The sequence below is a fragment of the Pygocentrus nattereri genome, chromosome 10 (genome assembly GCF_015220715.1).
Source record: "Pygocentrus nattereri isolate fPygNat1 chromosome 10, fPygNat1.pri, whole genome shotgun sequence".
Lineage (NCBI taxonomy): Eukaryota > Metazoa > Chordata > Actinopteri > Characiformes > Serrasalmidae > Pygocentrus > Pygocentrus nattereri.
The window spans coordinates 33,934,319-33,948,812 of NC_051220.1; the positions used below are offsets into that span (position 1 = coordinate 33,934,319).

A 14,494-nucleotide genomic window follows, 5' to 3' on the forward strand; every position below is an offset into this window, starting at 1 on the left:
GGCCTACATATGCATTAAAACCCTCTCAGCATGTTTCGTAAAGCATAATGGGGCTTAACAAATAACAAATATGGCAATAAAAAAATAAATAAAGTTGTGAAGACACTTCTTCTGACTACAGAGTGGGGGAAAAAGACTTGCTTTTATCCTGTTGTAATTGAAGGCTCTGGGAGGCTGGCAATCTTGACGGTATTTCCCACAGTGTGCCATATCATTATGCTGATACCCACTGCTATCTCTCCACAGCAAAATGCCTTAGCACTGACCCAGAACACATTCTCTGTGTCAGAAAGCCTCCCTTATCCAAATCCCAGCTGTCTTTCATTGTGTATCAAGCACACAGCCCTGTCTGTGGCCCACACAAGCAGCACAGCCTTCTATCCCCTTCTTCTCTCTCTCACTTTCTCTGTCTTTTGGTCTCTCGCCCTATCTCAGTGTGGCTCTACTGTCTGCCTACTGTCTGTTGTAATTAAGCCCGAGTGCAGCATCCAAGTGCAAGCAATGCAGTGATGCTCTCATGCGTATATACATGCATGTAGTCACTGTCATATCAAAACCTCATGCAATCTGCATGAATGCACTTTAGGTTTAACATGTCGCTGCTGTCAAAACCTCTCCAAAACAATAACTTTACAGGAGAAGGAAAAAAACATAATAATTTACTTAATAATTTATTTAATTATTTCATTTTGGGTTGTTTATTTTGGCCCATTCATCATGAAATTTACATACAATGCAGTAGGCATTTTCAAATTATGTCAAAAACTGAAAAATGGAGATACAAGGTTTTGTTCCGACAGCGGTGATATGAACATCTTATACTGAATGGACCAATAGAAATGGTCTGAAATCACTTAGAATAAAATCAGAATTCTTTTTTCCCTTCTCTTATACAATTACCATTTTTGAGATATAAGGATTTTTTTGACTACTGAGACAATATACATAGTACAAAAGTAATGATTTCAATACATATTGCCCATATGCCCCTCGCTTTTTTTTTTTAGAAGGTCTTATTTACCATCTTTCATGGAAATCACTGTCGATGACAAAACTAGTTATCCTAGTGCCTCCTATCAGAGCAAAGTGGGTGGGATTCTATGTTATTTAATTCAGTATTATATTTATTGGTTAGCACATGCTTTTTTTACAGAAGGCAGCTTTACAGAAATCCAGGTCCAGACCCTAAGTGAGCAAGCAGAGGATAACAGTGACAAGAAAAACCCTCACAGAGCAAGAGGAGCTTTGAGAGAAACCAAGACTCAAACAGGGGAATCTATGCTCCTCTGGTAGACACCAGATAGCAAAAACAATAATACACCAAAACAATAGAAGTTTTGTAGTACTGTAAATTTTAGTGGTTGTGATTTTTGGGGTTTACTTTGTTAAACAGTGGTGCAACATGTGTTGAAAAAGTTTTATTTATCTAAGCCATAACAATCTGTGTAGTATATAATTAGAGCAAATTAGAGCTCTGTAGAATCAAGGGATTTTTAAAATATCAAAAGTACAATAAAATCCTGATCTCAGATTGAAACGCTTGTATCAAACTTGAAAATATGCGTGTTGTTATATCCCTGATACATATAGTCATATGCAAAAGTTTTGGCACCCTTGGTAACATGAAATGTTTGTTGATTTTCTTAATGAAATCTCATCCTCTACAGACAACACACCTCTGCACATTTTAGTGCAAAATGTCTTTGTCTTTGCTTAATTTAACATAATTGAGAAAACATAAAATATGCTCTGTGCAAAAATTATGGCACAATTGATATATATTTTTTTTTTTTCTCCAAATATGTTAAACTCAGCATATAAACAGAAACTATGCACTAACATTTGCAGAAAAATGGTAAGTTTATTCCCTGTAGAAGATGTGATAACTTCACTCCTAAAATCAACAAAACGTGTCTTTTGACCGGGGATGTTCAAACCTTCCAGTACGACTGCGTGCATGTAGAACATTACAAGCACACACTTCCACACATACACTTGCGGCCCGCGTCTGACGTGAGCTTCTCTAATAAAAGGCAAGGTGGGAAGGGGTGCTGGGACCAGGCTCTGATCTTTAAGGCTGGGAGAATGCAGTCTTGGCACAGGCCATGGACTTGCCAGGCTGTGTTTGTTCTTTACACACTTTTATGAACCTTTTTGGTGATGCACTCATCCAGGTATGCTGAAGGCTCTGCACTGAGCTCATCTCCAACTGCCTTTGTGAATTTCACTCATTATTATCTTTATTAGCCTGACACAAGCTTCTTTCTTGTGTAGGTATAAAGTATCTATTCAGCTCCAAGCATTTTTTTTCCAATACATGCCTCAGGAAATGTGTGACACAGACAGAGCCCATGTGTCGACTGCTCTGCATGTAAAACAGTGAGTGGTGAGTCAACCTGTGGCTTAGAACTGTAATGCAAGGATTTATATCATTGTGGGTTATTGAATAAAAACGGATTGTTCAGTGGTCTCTCATAGGAGGTTTCACACACTGAACAGACTTCAAAGGGCAGGAAATGTTTGAGGATCATAAGCAAGGCTTGCATGTGTCAGAAATGAAACTGTTCTTGGGAAGCTTTTTTAATCCGTGGGCAGTTTTTATATTTAGCGTCTATATGTAGACAGATTAAGGTTAGTCTTAGTCCAAGGCTTCAAATACTCTGCCAATGGGAAATCCCCAGCAAAAATCTTCTAAGGTCTCAAAATCAGCCCCAAATATTGATAAAGCTTTGTTACAGTTCAACAAAACCTCATATCTCCATTTTTGTCGTTTTTCAGTTTTTGACACAATTTGAAAATGCCTGTTGTCATTTACATTGTCTATGAATTTCATGATGAATGGACCAAGGGAAATGGAACAAAATGAATTCTGGTTCCATTGACATTAAACATTTAAAGTAAAGTGTGTTTTTACCTTCTCCTGTAAAGTTACAGGATAAAGTGGAGATACAAGGTTTTATAAATATATATGTTTATCATTATATTTTGCTAATTTTGCTATTTGCTAATTCCCCAATTCTTCATTCTTCTTTAATGACAGTGTGCAGTTTAGCCAACACAGACGCCACAAGTTTGTGCAAAAGCCTGTGATGAGTAGATCCACTTTAGAGTCATCTGAACACAAGCTTTAATACAGGACAAAATGTAACCTTTGAAGAAGCAACCTTTTATACAAAGAAAGTCACATAGTCACACATTTTCTTTACTTTGAATAATAAAACATCCTAGATTTTTAATGTGCACTCATTCTTTTGGACACCCCTGTTTGTTTCTAGTATTTATTCTAAAGTTATATAGTGTTTGTACTGGCAAAGACACACCAACTGCCAAAAGAAACTACTTTCTACAGTGTATTTATAATATACCAGAATATTCATTTTCTAACATTGGCTCAGGCATTAGTAATACTTTGACTGAGGTCTTTTCTTTGATTAATTTTTCAGATGTACTCACCCTGGCCAGCTGAAATACTGTATGTCATTTTTCATTTTATTAATTTTGCAGCCGGGTGCTTCCCAAGCCGGAGTTGAGTAACATCTCCAAAGGTTACAGACAGCACATGTGGTACTTGGACATGTAATCCTCATATTTCACTATAAATCAGAAGTACTATGTTCTGCCTGCCTTTTGCTTTGTAATGCTTTCTGTCTGTGGTTGCTCACAAGCTGGATTACTGTATGTTCTGTTTCAGGATGTTTGGAGTGAAAACCCACATACGCTGAATTACAGAGTGTGCCTGGGCATATTAAACTGACTGCTCATCACTAGGAAGTAAGATAAGTAATCTGCTGCATAAAATGACTTGTCCTATCATGTAATACATGCTGAGTATTATGAAAGTTTCGGTTTTCTGCACTCTATACACTGTTTGTGTCCTGCTTTCCTTTTTTGGACTCTTTTACCTGACTGGCACTCTGACACCACACAGACTCAAGGGTCATGTTTGCCAGATCGTGGAAATGGGTAAACAACTGTGATCGTTTTCAGGTGGCCTTCATACATGACCAGTTTGGGCTAGATGTTTAAGTGGACAACAGTATTCAGCTGTTTCATTACTTGGCTAAAGACATGCAGACTCTTTTCTCACTCTTTTCTTATGCTGTGAAACCTCAAAAAGGCCAGGTAAAAGTGTTTTGGATTTATGATTAAATGTAGAAATGGAAAGTTACTATTCCCCTGATGGCAAGAGAAGCTTTTTAAACCAATCAAATTTGGCAATGTGCAGAATTCTATTATTGGCCCAAACGCACCTTCCAACAAGGCAGCCATAACTCCCCATAAAGCTTTCCATTCTCATGGCTAACTGAGATAAGTTAGCTGTAATGAGGCACAAAGGGGAGGACAATGTTTAAAGCACTTAACTTCAGCTTTTTTAATATCATAACCTTGCTGACCTCCTGTAATGATTACACCAGGGCATTTTAGAAACCTCTGAGGCGCAAGAGGGAGGTTGTGTTTAGCAGTGTGGACATAGTTTCTCAGCTTTTTCCCCATTTATAGAGTGCATCAAGAGTACATCTCTCACACACACACAAGCACATATCACCTGTAACAAGTGTCACTTGACTAGACAGTCCAGCAAAAGTTAATTTAGAAATTTTACATTATATATATATAAGTATATATATATATATATATATATATATATCTGCCCTGCGATGGACTGGCGCCCTGTCCAGGGTGTATCCTGCCTTCCACCAAAAGACTACTGGGATAGGCTCCAGCATCCCCCCGCGACCCTGACGGAGAAGCGGCTTAGAAAATGGATGGATGGATGGATATATATATATATATATATATATATATATATATATATATAATAGCCAGTATGTTATGGAGGACCACTCTTTATTTAACTTCCAGTCAAAATATCAATTAAGCACAAATCCATCAACATAGGAAGAAAAGCAGGGGAAAAAAAAATTAACGTGTCCACAATTTGCCTTTATTGCAGACTCTATTCAGGATACTTTACACATCGAAGTTCAGTCTTAGAAGTTGGTTGCATTTTCTACTTCTCACAATCTAATTAACCCCAAACACATTCAGTGATATTAAGGTCTGGACTTGATTGGCCGTTTTTGTCTCTTGTCTTTCCTCGATAACAGCTGTTTGACAGCTACACATCCTTTCAGACTCACAGTTGTCTTTTCCCAGTGGAAGAATGGACTGAAGGAAGAGTGGAGCTTGATTTTCTTCTCTTTCTCAAACATAAAAGCTTTGTGTTGTTTGTCTGATGGGAACAGTTTTGGTGGTCCACCAGGTCTTGAATGGTTGTTAGGAGTCCCATTTTCTTTACTTTTCTCTTATCTTTACTTTTCTCTTATCTACTTATCATTCTTTGAACTACAGTTTCACTTGAACTTATTTTCCCTTCCTTATGCAAGTTGATTATTATATCTAATCATACCAGAAATAGCTTCTGAAAAATTAGTAATGTATCATCAATGGACTGGAAAGTGATAATTGATTTGACTGTGAATTAAATAAATAGAGATTTAAATAAATAAATAGTGATCTCTAACTTTTGCGCAATACTGTAAGTGCACGCTTACTGCACATTAGCTTCATAGTAGGTATCAATCCATGTAGTTAGTGAGTAAGAAGTCCTAAGATAATGAAGGGGTTAAAAGAGGTTGTGTGAAAAAAAACTGTAAGTTTAAAATTTAAAATTAGTAAGCAAAATGAGGAGATATGCTGCGCTGCTGTCATTATTCTCTCTCTTTTGCCTTATAATAACGGCTTTATGATGTCTGTCTGTATGTATGAATGACACAGTGAATTACTTGCATTCTCTATGACAGCCTGTTTAAAATATAGTAATAGCCGACTGTAATACGCATGAGCTGCATTCGGTCCTGTTGTTTTTCTCCTCCAATTTTCAGGGCCATTCTTCAACAGGCTAATAAAATGCTCTGGTACTCCATAACACTACTGGAATGTGTCTATTAGGACAACATGATAATGACAGTCTATGTTGTGTATACTTTGGTTTACTCTTGTGGCTCTATAGATGCTCACATACAGTCAGAAACCCATTTACAGACAGTCCATTTTTCCTCATCAGAGAAATGTGTGAGTGTATCACAGATTCATCTATGAGTCACCACCCCCTCAGACCACAAATATGACAGTCCCTCTGCGCCATACACAAACCCCCTCGCTCTTTTTCTTTTTCGCTTCATGTCCCATGCTCTTTCTTTCGCATTTTCACTCACTTTCACTCTTTCTCTGCGGTCTCTTCGGACCATTAAACGGATATTTACCGAATGGACAAACTTGCCAAATCATTCTTGTGCCTCAACTGCTGTCAGGTACTTGAGGTTTTTTTCCCTCTCTCAGATGGAAAAAATGCTGTAACTGGGGCACATTTTAGAGTTTTGTCTGGCCAGTGTCATATCATTGATTCAAACTAGAGAGAATAAAAGGAGGGAGCGAAGAAGAAAGGAAGGGAAAGCAGGGAGAGAGTGAGGGAGGAAAGAATAAAGCTCATCACCATGACTCAGACTTTTTCACTTGTGAGAAATGACAGCCTGACAAATGAATGAACAACAAAGCTTGGCATAGGGAAAAGTATGGGTTTTAAATACAGCCATATAGTGCTACTATTGAGGACCTCCTTCCCCCGTCAACTGATTCAGCTGTGAGGAGGAGAGAAAGAAAAAAGAAAAAGAAATTCGTAACGTTGTCTTTGTTGGAAATGTATAAAATGCTGTGCTGGAAAGGCAATGGCTCACTCCTTTCTTACAACCCAGAGGGGTGCAGAGAGAGCAAAAGACCTAAGCGACAAAAGGGCAATGGGTGCACTCAAGTATCACTGACAAACCCACAGGACAATGCAACTCCCTCCACACACAGCTTTACTATTCAGCCTGTTCCATACACTAAACCATTCGACAAAGTTTAAAACAGGGAGCGGTGAGATTACACGGTAATCATTCTGTCAAAGCTGTTATGATTTTCACGATTTGGATGAAAGTCAAGCAGATTCTGCTAAACGGAGATACACAGGCCTGTCACAAGACATTTTAGCTGACTACCAGTTGCCATATAAATAAGTGTGATTAACAATTTAATTGTCTCTTTTGGTCATTTAACACTTTTAGCCTAAAGTGCCCAAATGGCCAATTAACTATCTTGCTTAGTAGCCATTGATACTTAGTAGGGTCCAACTGACAATAGACACAACAGGCTCAAATAAACAAACATTACCCACTGCCACCCTCTAAACAAGTTACAGCACAAGTTACAACTTCAGCTGTTTCTGTAAGGCACATGACGTGTCTCAGTAAATGCATTTTTCAGCTTTCTTTTGTTTACATGTATTTGCGCAACCCAAGTAATGAAAATACACCCATTCACATTCTGTTTGGATTCTGTCTGTGGAAAAATAAAACAGTACATAATTGCACCCAGCTCAGATAATCAGACAATTACGTAATAATTGTGACAAGCCTGCTGAGATATGTAATCATACCTCTCAGACTGAATCATGCTGGCTTTTATTTAAGCGGAGTGAATCTAGACTAAATTCTAATGACAATAATAGGAAGCCTTACTTTTTTTCTTTTTTTTTGCTGATTAACATCTTTACCTTCATAACCCGTTTATCATGTCTGAATTGCACAGTTATATACATTTATGGTATATATAGAGCCATATAGTTATAGCTTATATAGAGTTTACATTCATCCTATGCCATGCTGTTCTTAGACAGACAGACAGAAGGAGAAGGTTTTCTGTCTCATCACTTCAGGTTTCAGGTCCTGACAACTTTCAGTGACGCAGACAGGCCAACGGGTCACGTGACAAATCAAAGAGTCATCGATATGCCTTGAGCTCTGATCTCTCTCTCTCTCTCTCTCTCTCTCTCTCTCTCTCTCTCACACACACACACGCAGTAATCGATGAATTCAGCTGAGCGCTGAGGTGTAGCAGCCGCTTTGCTCACTCACCCGCGAGCCATTGGATTTCTGTGCGGAGGTCCGTGGCAGCGAAACCAGCGCAAAAGTGCCCAAAAAGACGAACAGGAGGAAATGATGGAGAACCATGTCGCCTGTCTCGCCGCGCGCTCGCTCTTGTGCACGAGCAGAATACCTAATTGTCACTTCCAAAAAAGTTCCAAAAATAAAAAAGGGAAAATGCAAAGACAGAAAAAAAAAATCCAAAAATTGCGCTGTCTTGCTCAGAATTCGTCCTCGGTGACCTTTTCTCTGTGTATATAGTGCTGGATATTCACATAGTGCCAGGAGCCGCTCACTCACGCGCTGCTGATCGCCACAGTAAACTTTATCCACTGAATGAGCTCATACGGTCCTTGCGATCGCTACAGGTTGAATAGTTTAGTTTCCATTGGGACTCATTTAAAAGCCCGGGAGGTGGGCTTAGAGAACGTGACTGACACTGGAAGCGTCCAATGAACCGCCCACTCTCGGATCTGTATGGGGGAACTGGTTCATTTGGGAAAGACACATGGCGCCCTCACTCATATCTGCTGCTGGAATTAACTGATAGATATGGCATAAATGTGGAGTCTCGCTACTGCACTTATTTATTGATATATGCAAATTATCCCTTATTTCTGTAACCATTTATACAACTGTTAATTATGTTAGTTATATTGAATAATACACTTATTACAACAGATCTTTAATCCAACAGTGACAAAGACTAAAAATGAGTGATGACCATCAGTTAACCCCTTAAATGGTCAGGTTTTTTACACACTTCTGTAATCTAAGAATAACTTAGCCAGTTTGCATCGAAGCCCCTGTAGTTACTGAACAATAAGCCTTAGTATTTAATAAGCCTAGGATTTTTAGGGGTTAAGTCAGAAGTGCTCACCAATAGGAAGAAAATGCTTGGAAATGTATTAATGCCATTCTTTTTTCTTTCTTTGTATTACTCTCACTACTTTTTTTTTTTCTCTTTTGAGTGTATGTGAGTGGTAGGTGTGTGTTTGAGAGTGAGAGCAGAGAAAGAGGGGCTTTGAGCTCTGTGCAGGTGTCCTGCTACACACATTGCCCCCTCCTTCTCCCTCCCACTCACCCTCTCTCCCCCTCACAGAGAGAGAGAGAGAGAGAGAGACAGAGGAAGAGAGTCACTGAGAGGGACATGGCTTTAAAGAGCTCAAAGACTGTCTATTCTTCCTCCAAGAGTTTTTTGACAATTCCAGCAGACCTCTCTTTGTCCTCTACATCATTCAGTCATAGGCCTCGTAGGCCGTGACAGGGCAAGACTTTTGGAGATCATCACCGAATGCTTATAATTAGAGCCATTGAGAGCTTAGAACTGGCACAATTAGAGTGAGAATTAACAGTCTCTGTACTTGTTTCAACTGGAGGGATTTTCTCCCAAAACAATGAATCTATGTGGTTGGAGAGAGAGAGAGAGAGAGAGAGAGAGCCAGAGAGACAGAGATGTAGCTACTCTCCTGCTCTCCTGGAAGAGTACATTTTTCAGAACAAACTAACTGACTATATTGGAAAACAGTCCGACGTTTGTGAAGTATCTTTTTTTCAAAAGCTCTATAGTTCTTTTTCAACGACTGTAGTTCAACCGTTTATTTTTGGTTACTGAGATAGTGGTTAGTGTTAGAATGTATATAATACATACAATATTTTGCAAAAGTCACAGATCACCCTTCATTTATTTAATATCCAGTCAAAACAGCCATACTGTGCAAATTCATTTTTCAGAAGACATTTCTGAGATTAGATTTAAGGCCATCCACTTGCATAAAGTAGAGACAATTCAAAGAAAAATAACTCAAAAAGTGGAGATAAATAAATGATTAAAGGATACAAAGAAAATAGGAAGCCTAACAACCACCTGGAAGACCTGGTAGACCCCCAAAACTGTCCCCATCAGATAAACAGGACTTTAACTATAACTTTCATCTTTGAGAGAGAGGAGAAAATCAAGCTGCTTCAGGTCTGAAAACATCCACAGGTGTTTCTGTGCAGCAAAAGAAGTTTACAAATCATACAAAGAAGCTGTTGGTGTTGTCAGAACAATGGACTGACCTCTCCGAGGTCCAGACCTCAACATGACTGACTGTGTCTAGAATTACTTGAATCATTAAGTAGAAAGTGCAACCAACTTCTAAGATTGAACTCTTTGGAGCATATAAGAGAATGGAAGCTGTAGACAAAAAAAAATGGGGAAAATTGGACATTATATTCAGTTGTTGATTTTCTGTTGAACATGTTTCCTGCGTTTTCCAGTTAAGTAAATGAAATAAAATGATTTTATGCCCTGATATATTGTATGTGTTATGAGAGAGAGAGAGAGAGATCGATAGAGAAAGAGAGAGAAAGATAGAGGGAGCAGATATAGAATGAAAACAAGACACTCAAGGCCCCTGGGAAATGAGGTGTTCTAACAGGGCACAAAGTAAAATGTTAGAACATGTAAGAATTGAATACGTGTTGCGCTGTTGCTATCAGAAAGTGCGGAGAGGTGGGCTGTGCCCCGCTGGATCTCTCCCTGGGGGCTTGGCTGGGCTGTGCTACTCCCTCACCGTGCCAGCTGGTCCACTGCTGGCCAGGCCTGTGTGAAGTTATTCTGGGGGAGGGGAGCAGCAGTGTCTAATGGAATGTTAACGAGATCACTTTATGTCCTGTATCCACTTTCCCTCCGCTCTCTCCCTTAACTATGCCCTAGCGCCAAACAAAGACGCGAGGGCTTTCTGGGGTGTGAAAACTGTTGTTGGAGAAATGTCACCCGACACAGACCAGTGTTGTCACTTGGCCGGACATGAAACGGCCACCTGACAAGGGCTAGACAGAACGGAGTAAAGAACAAGGCGGAAAAAAAAGTCCTGTGGCTGCCCAATTATCATGCCGGCCCTTTCGATAAGTCCTCAATGGCTGTCCACTGACTGTTTACAGCAAACAAAGCCGACAGAAAATTAGCAGGTGTCTGTAGATAGGACTGGCTAGCCCAAGCCAGCGGCACCCTGCCGGTTTTGGGTTCAATTATCGCAAGGCTGCGCACATTGCATGCCTTTAATCAACACAAATGTACAGAGGAGAGGCTTCCCCCTGAGCCTGTGTATTATTTTGATGTCCAAGATAAGCATGACAGGCCCACTTCATGTTAAGTGACCTTAATACCTGCGTATTTTATACTGTGTAGTTCTCACTGCTGTTAAACCCAGTTGTGGCTTGCGTAATTAGACATCTGGACCGAGCTTTATTGTGGTTGCACCAGATCAAGGGGAAAGTTTTTCAGTCCAGCCTTTTTCACACTGTCTGGTAGATTCCTGAAGTTTCCTTAATTGTTAATACGTTTTTAACAACAATAACCCCCTCCAAGGCACACATACCCTCACCAGCTTTCTAATTATACTGCAAGCTGCTTCAGTACCAGCATGTGGTGCAACATCTCAATTCTACACAGGTTTGGAGTCCATTTTCCTTCATTATCATCACAGTGATATGCAACATTCTGATAAGTTGCAACAGCTCTGACCACATTTCTCAGATGCTCTTCTTTTCTACCTAAGAAAACTTATCTTTGATGTGTCATCATGTTACAGCTTTAACTTGAATACCCTGCGTTTGAAGGCTTATGATTTTTTAAAGATGAAAGTTCGTATGGGCACCTTGCTCATCGCCAGGGTTTCATGGCCTCAAGCATTTCATTCTGTATTCATTATCCATACCAACTTGAACTCACTCTTCTTTGTCATAAGAAGAAAAGAAAAGGAGAAAGGTGGGAGAAGAAAGGGAAAGATGGACAGACAGGGGAGACTTCACGCAGAAAAATGTGAGGTCAGAAGGAGATCCCACTCCCTTTAAAGTCTCTCATCTGGCTTTCATTTGATGAATTCCACATCTTTTACATGTACAGGTTGCAGTGGGCTCTAAATCCTGGCTCAGTGGAGCCCATCCATTCCAAACTAGGCAAAAAAACAGCCATCCATTCATCTCTAGCTTAAAAAAAAAGCCCAAACAAGTATGTTTTTAAAAATAAAGGTGCTAAAATGGTCCTTGCTGGGATGTACAGTTCTAGGGAAAGTAAGTAGACCTTTACATTACGTTCTTTATACTGTTAAACAGCCTATTTTTAATTAATTGTTTTTGTAATGTGTGACAAAAAAGCACTGCATTTACATATCCACTTTTTCAGCCTACAGCAGTGAAGCTCCGCCTATTCACCAGTGTAATAAGGAGTGTTTCAGCTTGTATTTTAAATGAGGCGCAATACTGGGAAGCCAATCCGAACAGAGGTCATTTACGTAAATTGGTGTTAAAGGCACAGTGACAAAAACAGCCTGTTTAATTATAAAGAATGAAGCGAAGTTGGACGATGGTCATAAAAAAATTAATTATGACTAGTTTTGCTATATAAAATCAGACAAATGTTACATGTTTACAGCATACAACAAAAATGTAGGATATAGGCCCGTGTAGTTACTGAATAATAAGCCTCAAGATGTAATAAGTCTGGAATTTTCTGGGATTAATATACACTTACACTTGCAAATCTCATTTCCAAATATAGTTCTACAATCATCCAAATATCCCCTTTTTGGCACTGTTAGGTTTAAGAGTGTACATCAACACTTTTGAATACTAACACACAAACACAAGAGCTCCTCATCCTCATCATTCTAGCACCTCATCATGTGCTAAGAAAGGAATAAGTGAGCGAGAGTAAGTGAGAGTGAGTGAGTGAGTAAGTACAGAGGGAATCCGGGTGTGAAAAGAGCCATTGAGACAGGGCTTGGGTGTCCAACACCTGCGCCGCCTATTCACCCAACTGTTTATACACTGTCATCCGCAATTAATGGCTCTCAGGGGTAGGGCTGCCTGCCCTCCGCTGGGCCCCAGGACCCTTCCTGGGCCCTTATGGGTGCCTAATTGAGCATACCACCCTCCTGATTGAATTAACAGCTTGGTCTCTGGGACCTTTCCCCCACCAGTGAGGGGCTTCACTCCTTCTGTGCCAGCTCCAGCGAGGGGTTAGGAGCACAGAGTTGTGAGTTGTCAAAACTGTCAGGAAAACGTGGCCCTTGCTGTTGGCAAAGCCAAGCTGGAAATGTGAACTGGGGGCAAGCAAAGGTCCCGGTCTTCACGAGGACAAGCCTGCCTGGAGGACACAGGGTCCTAAGGCTGGCAAGTTTTCCACATATTTACAAGGTTAATCAATTTATTTAGTTAGTTAGCTTTTCAACATGCTTAAAAAAGTTACCTAAATAACTTTTCAATTAATTATTCTTCAAAGAACCATTGTTGTAAATGTGAGTGTGAAGAATTATGTAAGGGAACCAATATTATATCAGTGATTATGTGATTTACATGCATTGAGTTCAACAAGGCCAGCAAAACATAAAAGCCACCAAAAAAAACCCATCAAACATTCTCGAATATGATGTGAAGTCTGAATTACAATGTGGGAACACACCCACTCAGCCTTTGGTCTATCTCTGAGTTCCATAACTGCACCATGCAACTCACCTCTCCATGACCCCCCAGTCCAGCTCCGGGGGCATACCCCTGCACCAGTGAACTGTGCAGTGGCTGCACCCCTTGCAACCCCCTGCCAGATCCCATGCCCCCAATTTACAAGGCAGCCAGCACGTTCCCTGTTGTCACTTCTTACTCACTGCTCCTCTGATATAGCCCACGGGTGGGGTCAATTAAACTCGCACTATTCCTCCAACGGGTCAAGAGTTTAGTGGGTCACCACCACAGATTCCACAAGTTATCTAATCCAGTTCCCTAAAGCCACAGGCTGCCTGCTCTAGGTGGCCCTAAAGGCACAGTGAAAGACAAATGTAATATGTAATATGTAATAACTAGACTGCAATAAGTCAAGCCCTCTAAAACCAGTTTAGATCATGACTTGATTCATCCAACTAATGAATAGCTTCATTCTGGAATCATTCAGATCTGGTTTAAGTGATCAATCATGTGATGTCTTGACAGACAGAGAATAAAAGGGTTCAATTACAAAGAAACTATTACATTTTTCAAGTGCAGTGGGTAGTGCTGTCACCTCACAGCAAGAATGGTCTGGGTTCGATTCCTCAGCCAGGCAAACAGGGTCCCTTCTGTGTGGAGTTTGCAGGTTCTCCTCGTGTTTGCATGGGTTTCCTCCCACAGTCCAAAGACATGCAGTCAGGCCAGTTGGAGATACTAAACTGCCCCCAGGTATGTGTGTGTAACTGTGTATGTCTGTTTGTCTGCCCTGTGATGGACTGGAGACCTGTCCAGGGGTTTTCCTGCCTTCTGCCTAATAACCACAGGGATAGGAGGATAAGTGGATTAGATCATTAATAATACTAATAATTTAGTCACTGTACTTATATGTATGCGTGGCCCCTCTGAGCACTACTGCATACTGTACGTGTTCTAGATATCAAGGTAAATAACCATCCTCACTAAAATATGGTCTAAGGACGTGTACCTTGTATCCATTTCACCGAATTTCAAATATGATCCCATCGAGACCACAGAACACAACAGTTTACAGCTTGTTGCCT

The 14,494-nt window shown here is 40.2% G+C and overlaps 1 protein-coding gene across 7 annotated transcripts in view; it reads right to left on the reverse strand.

The window, feature by feature from the left end:
• Window positions 1–8,340, reverse strand: part of smoc1 (SPARC related modular calcium binding 1) — a 57,748-nt gene extending 49,408 nt beyond the window's left edge. For all 7 annotated transcript variants that reach the window (XM_017690786.2, XM_017690785.2, XM_017690784.2 and 4 more), the window contains exon 1: window positions 7,956–8,340. In XM_017690786.2, coding sequence (XP_017546275.1) covers window positions 7,956–8,051 — 96 coding nt within the window. In that variant the 5' untranslated portion in view covers window positions 8,052–8,340. The remainder of the gene's footprint in view (window positions 1–7,955) is intronic.
• Between the last annotated feature and the right edge of the window lie 6,154 nt (window positions 8,341–14,494).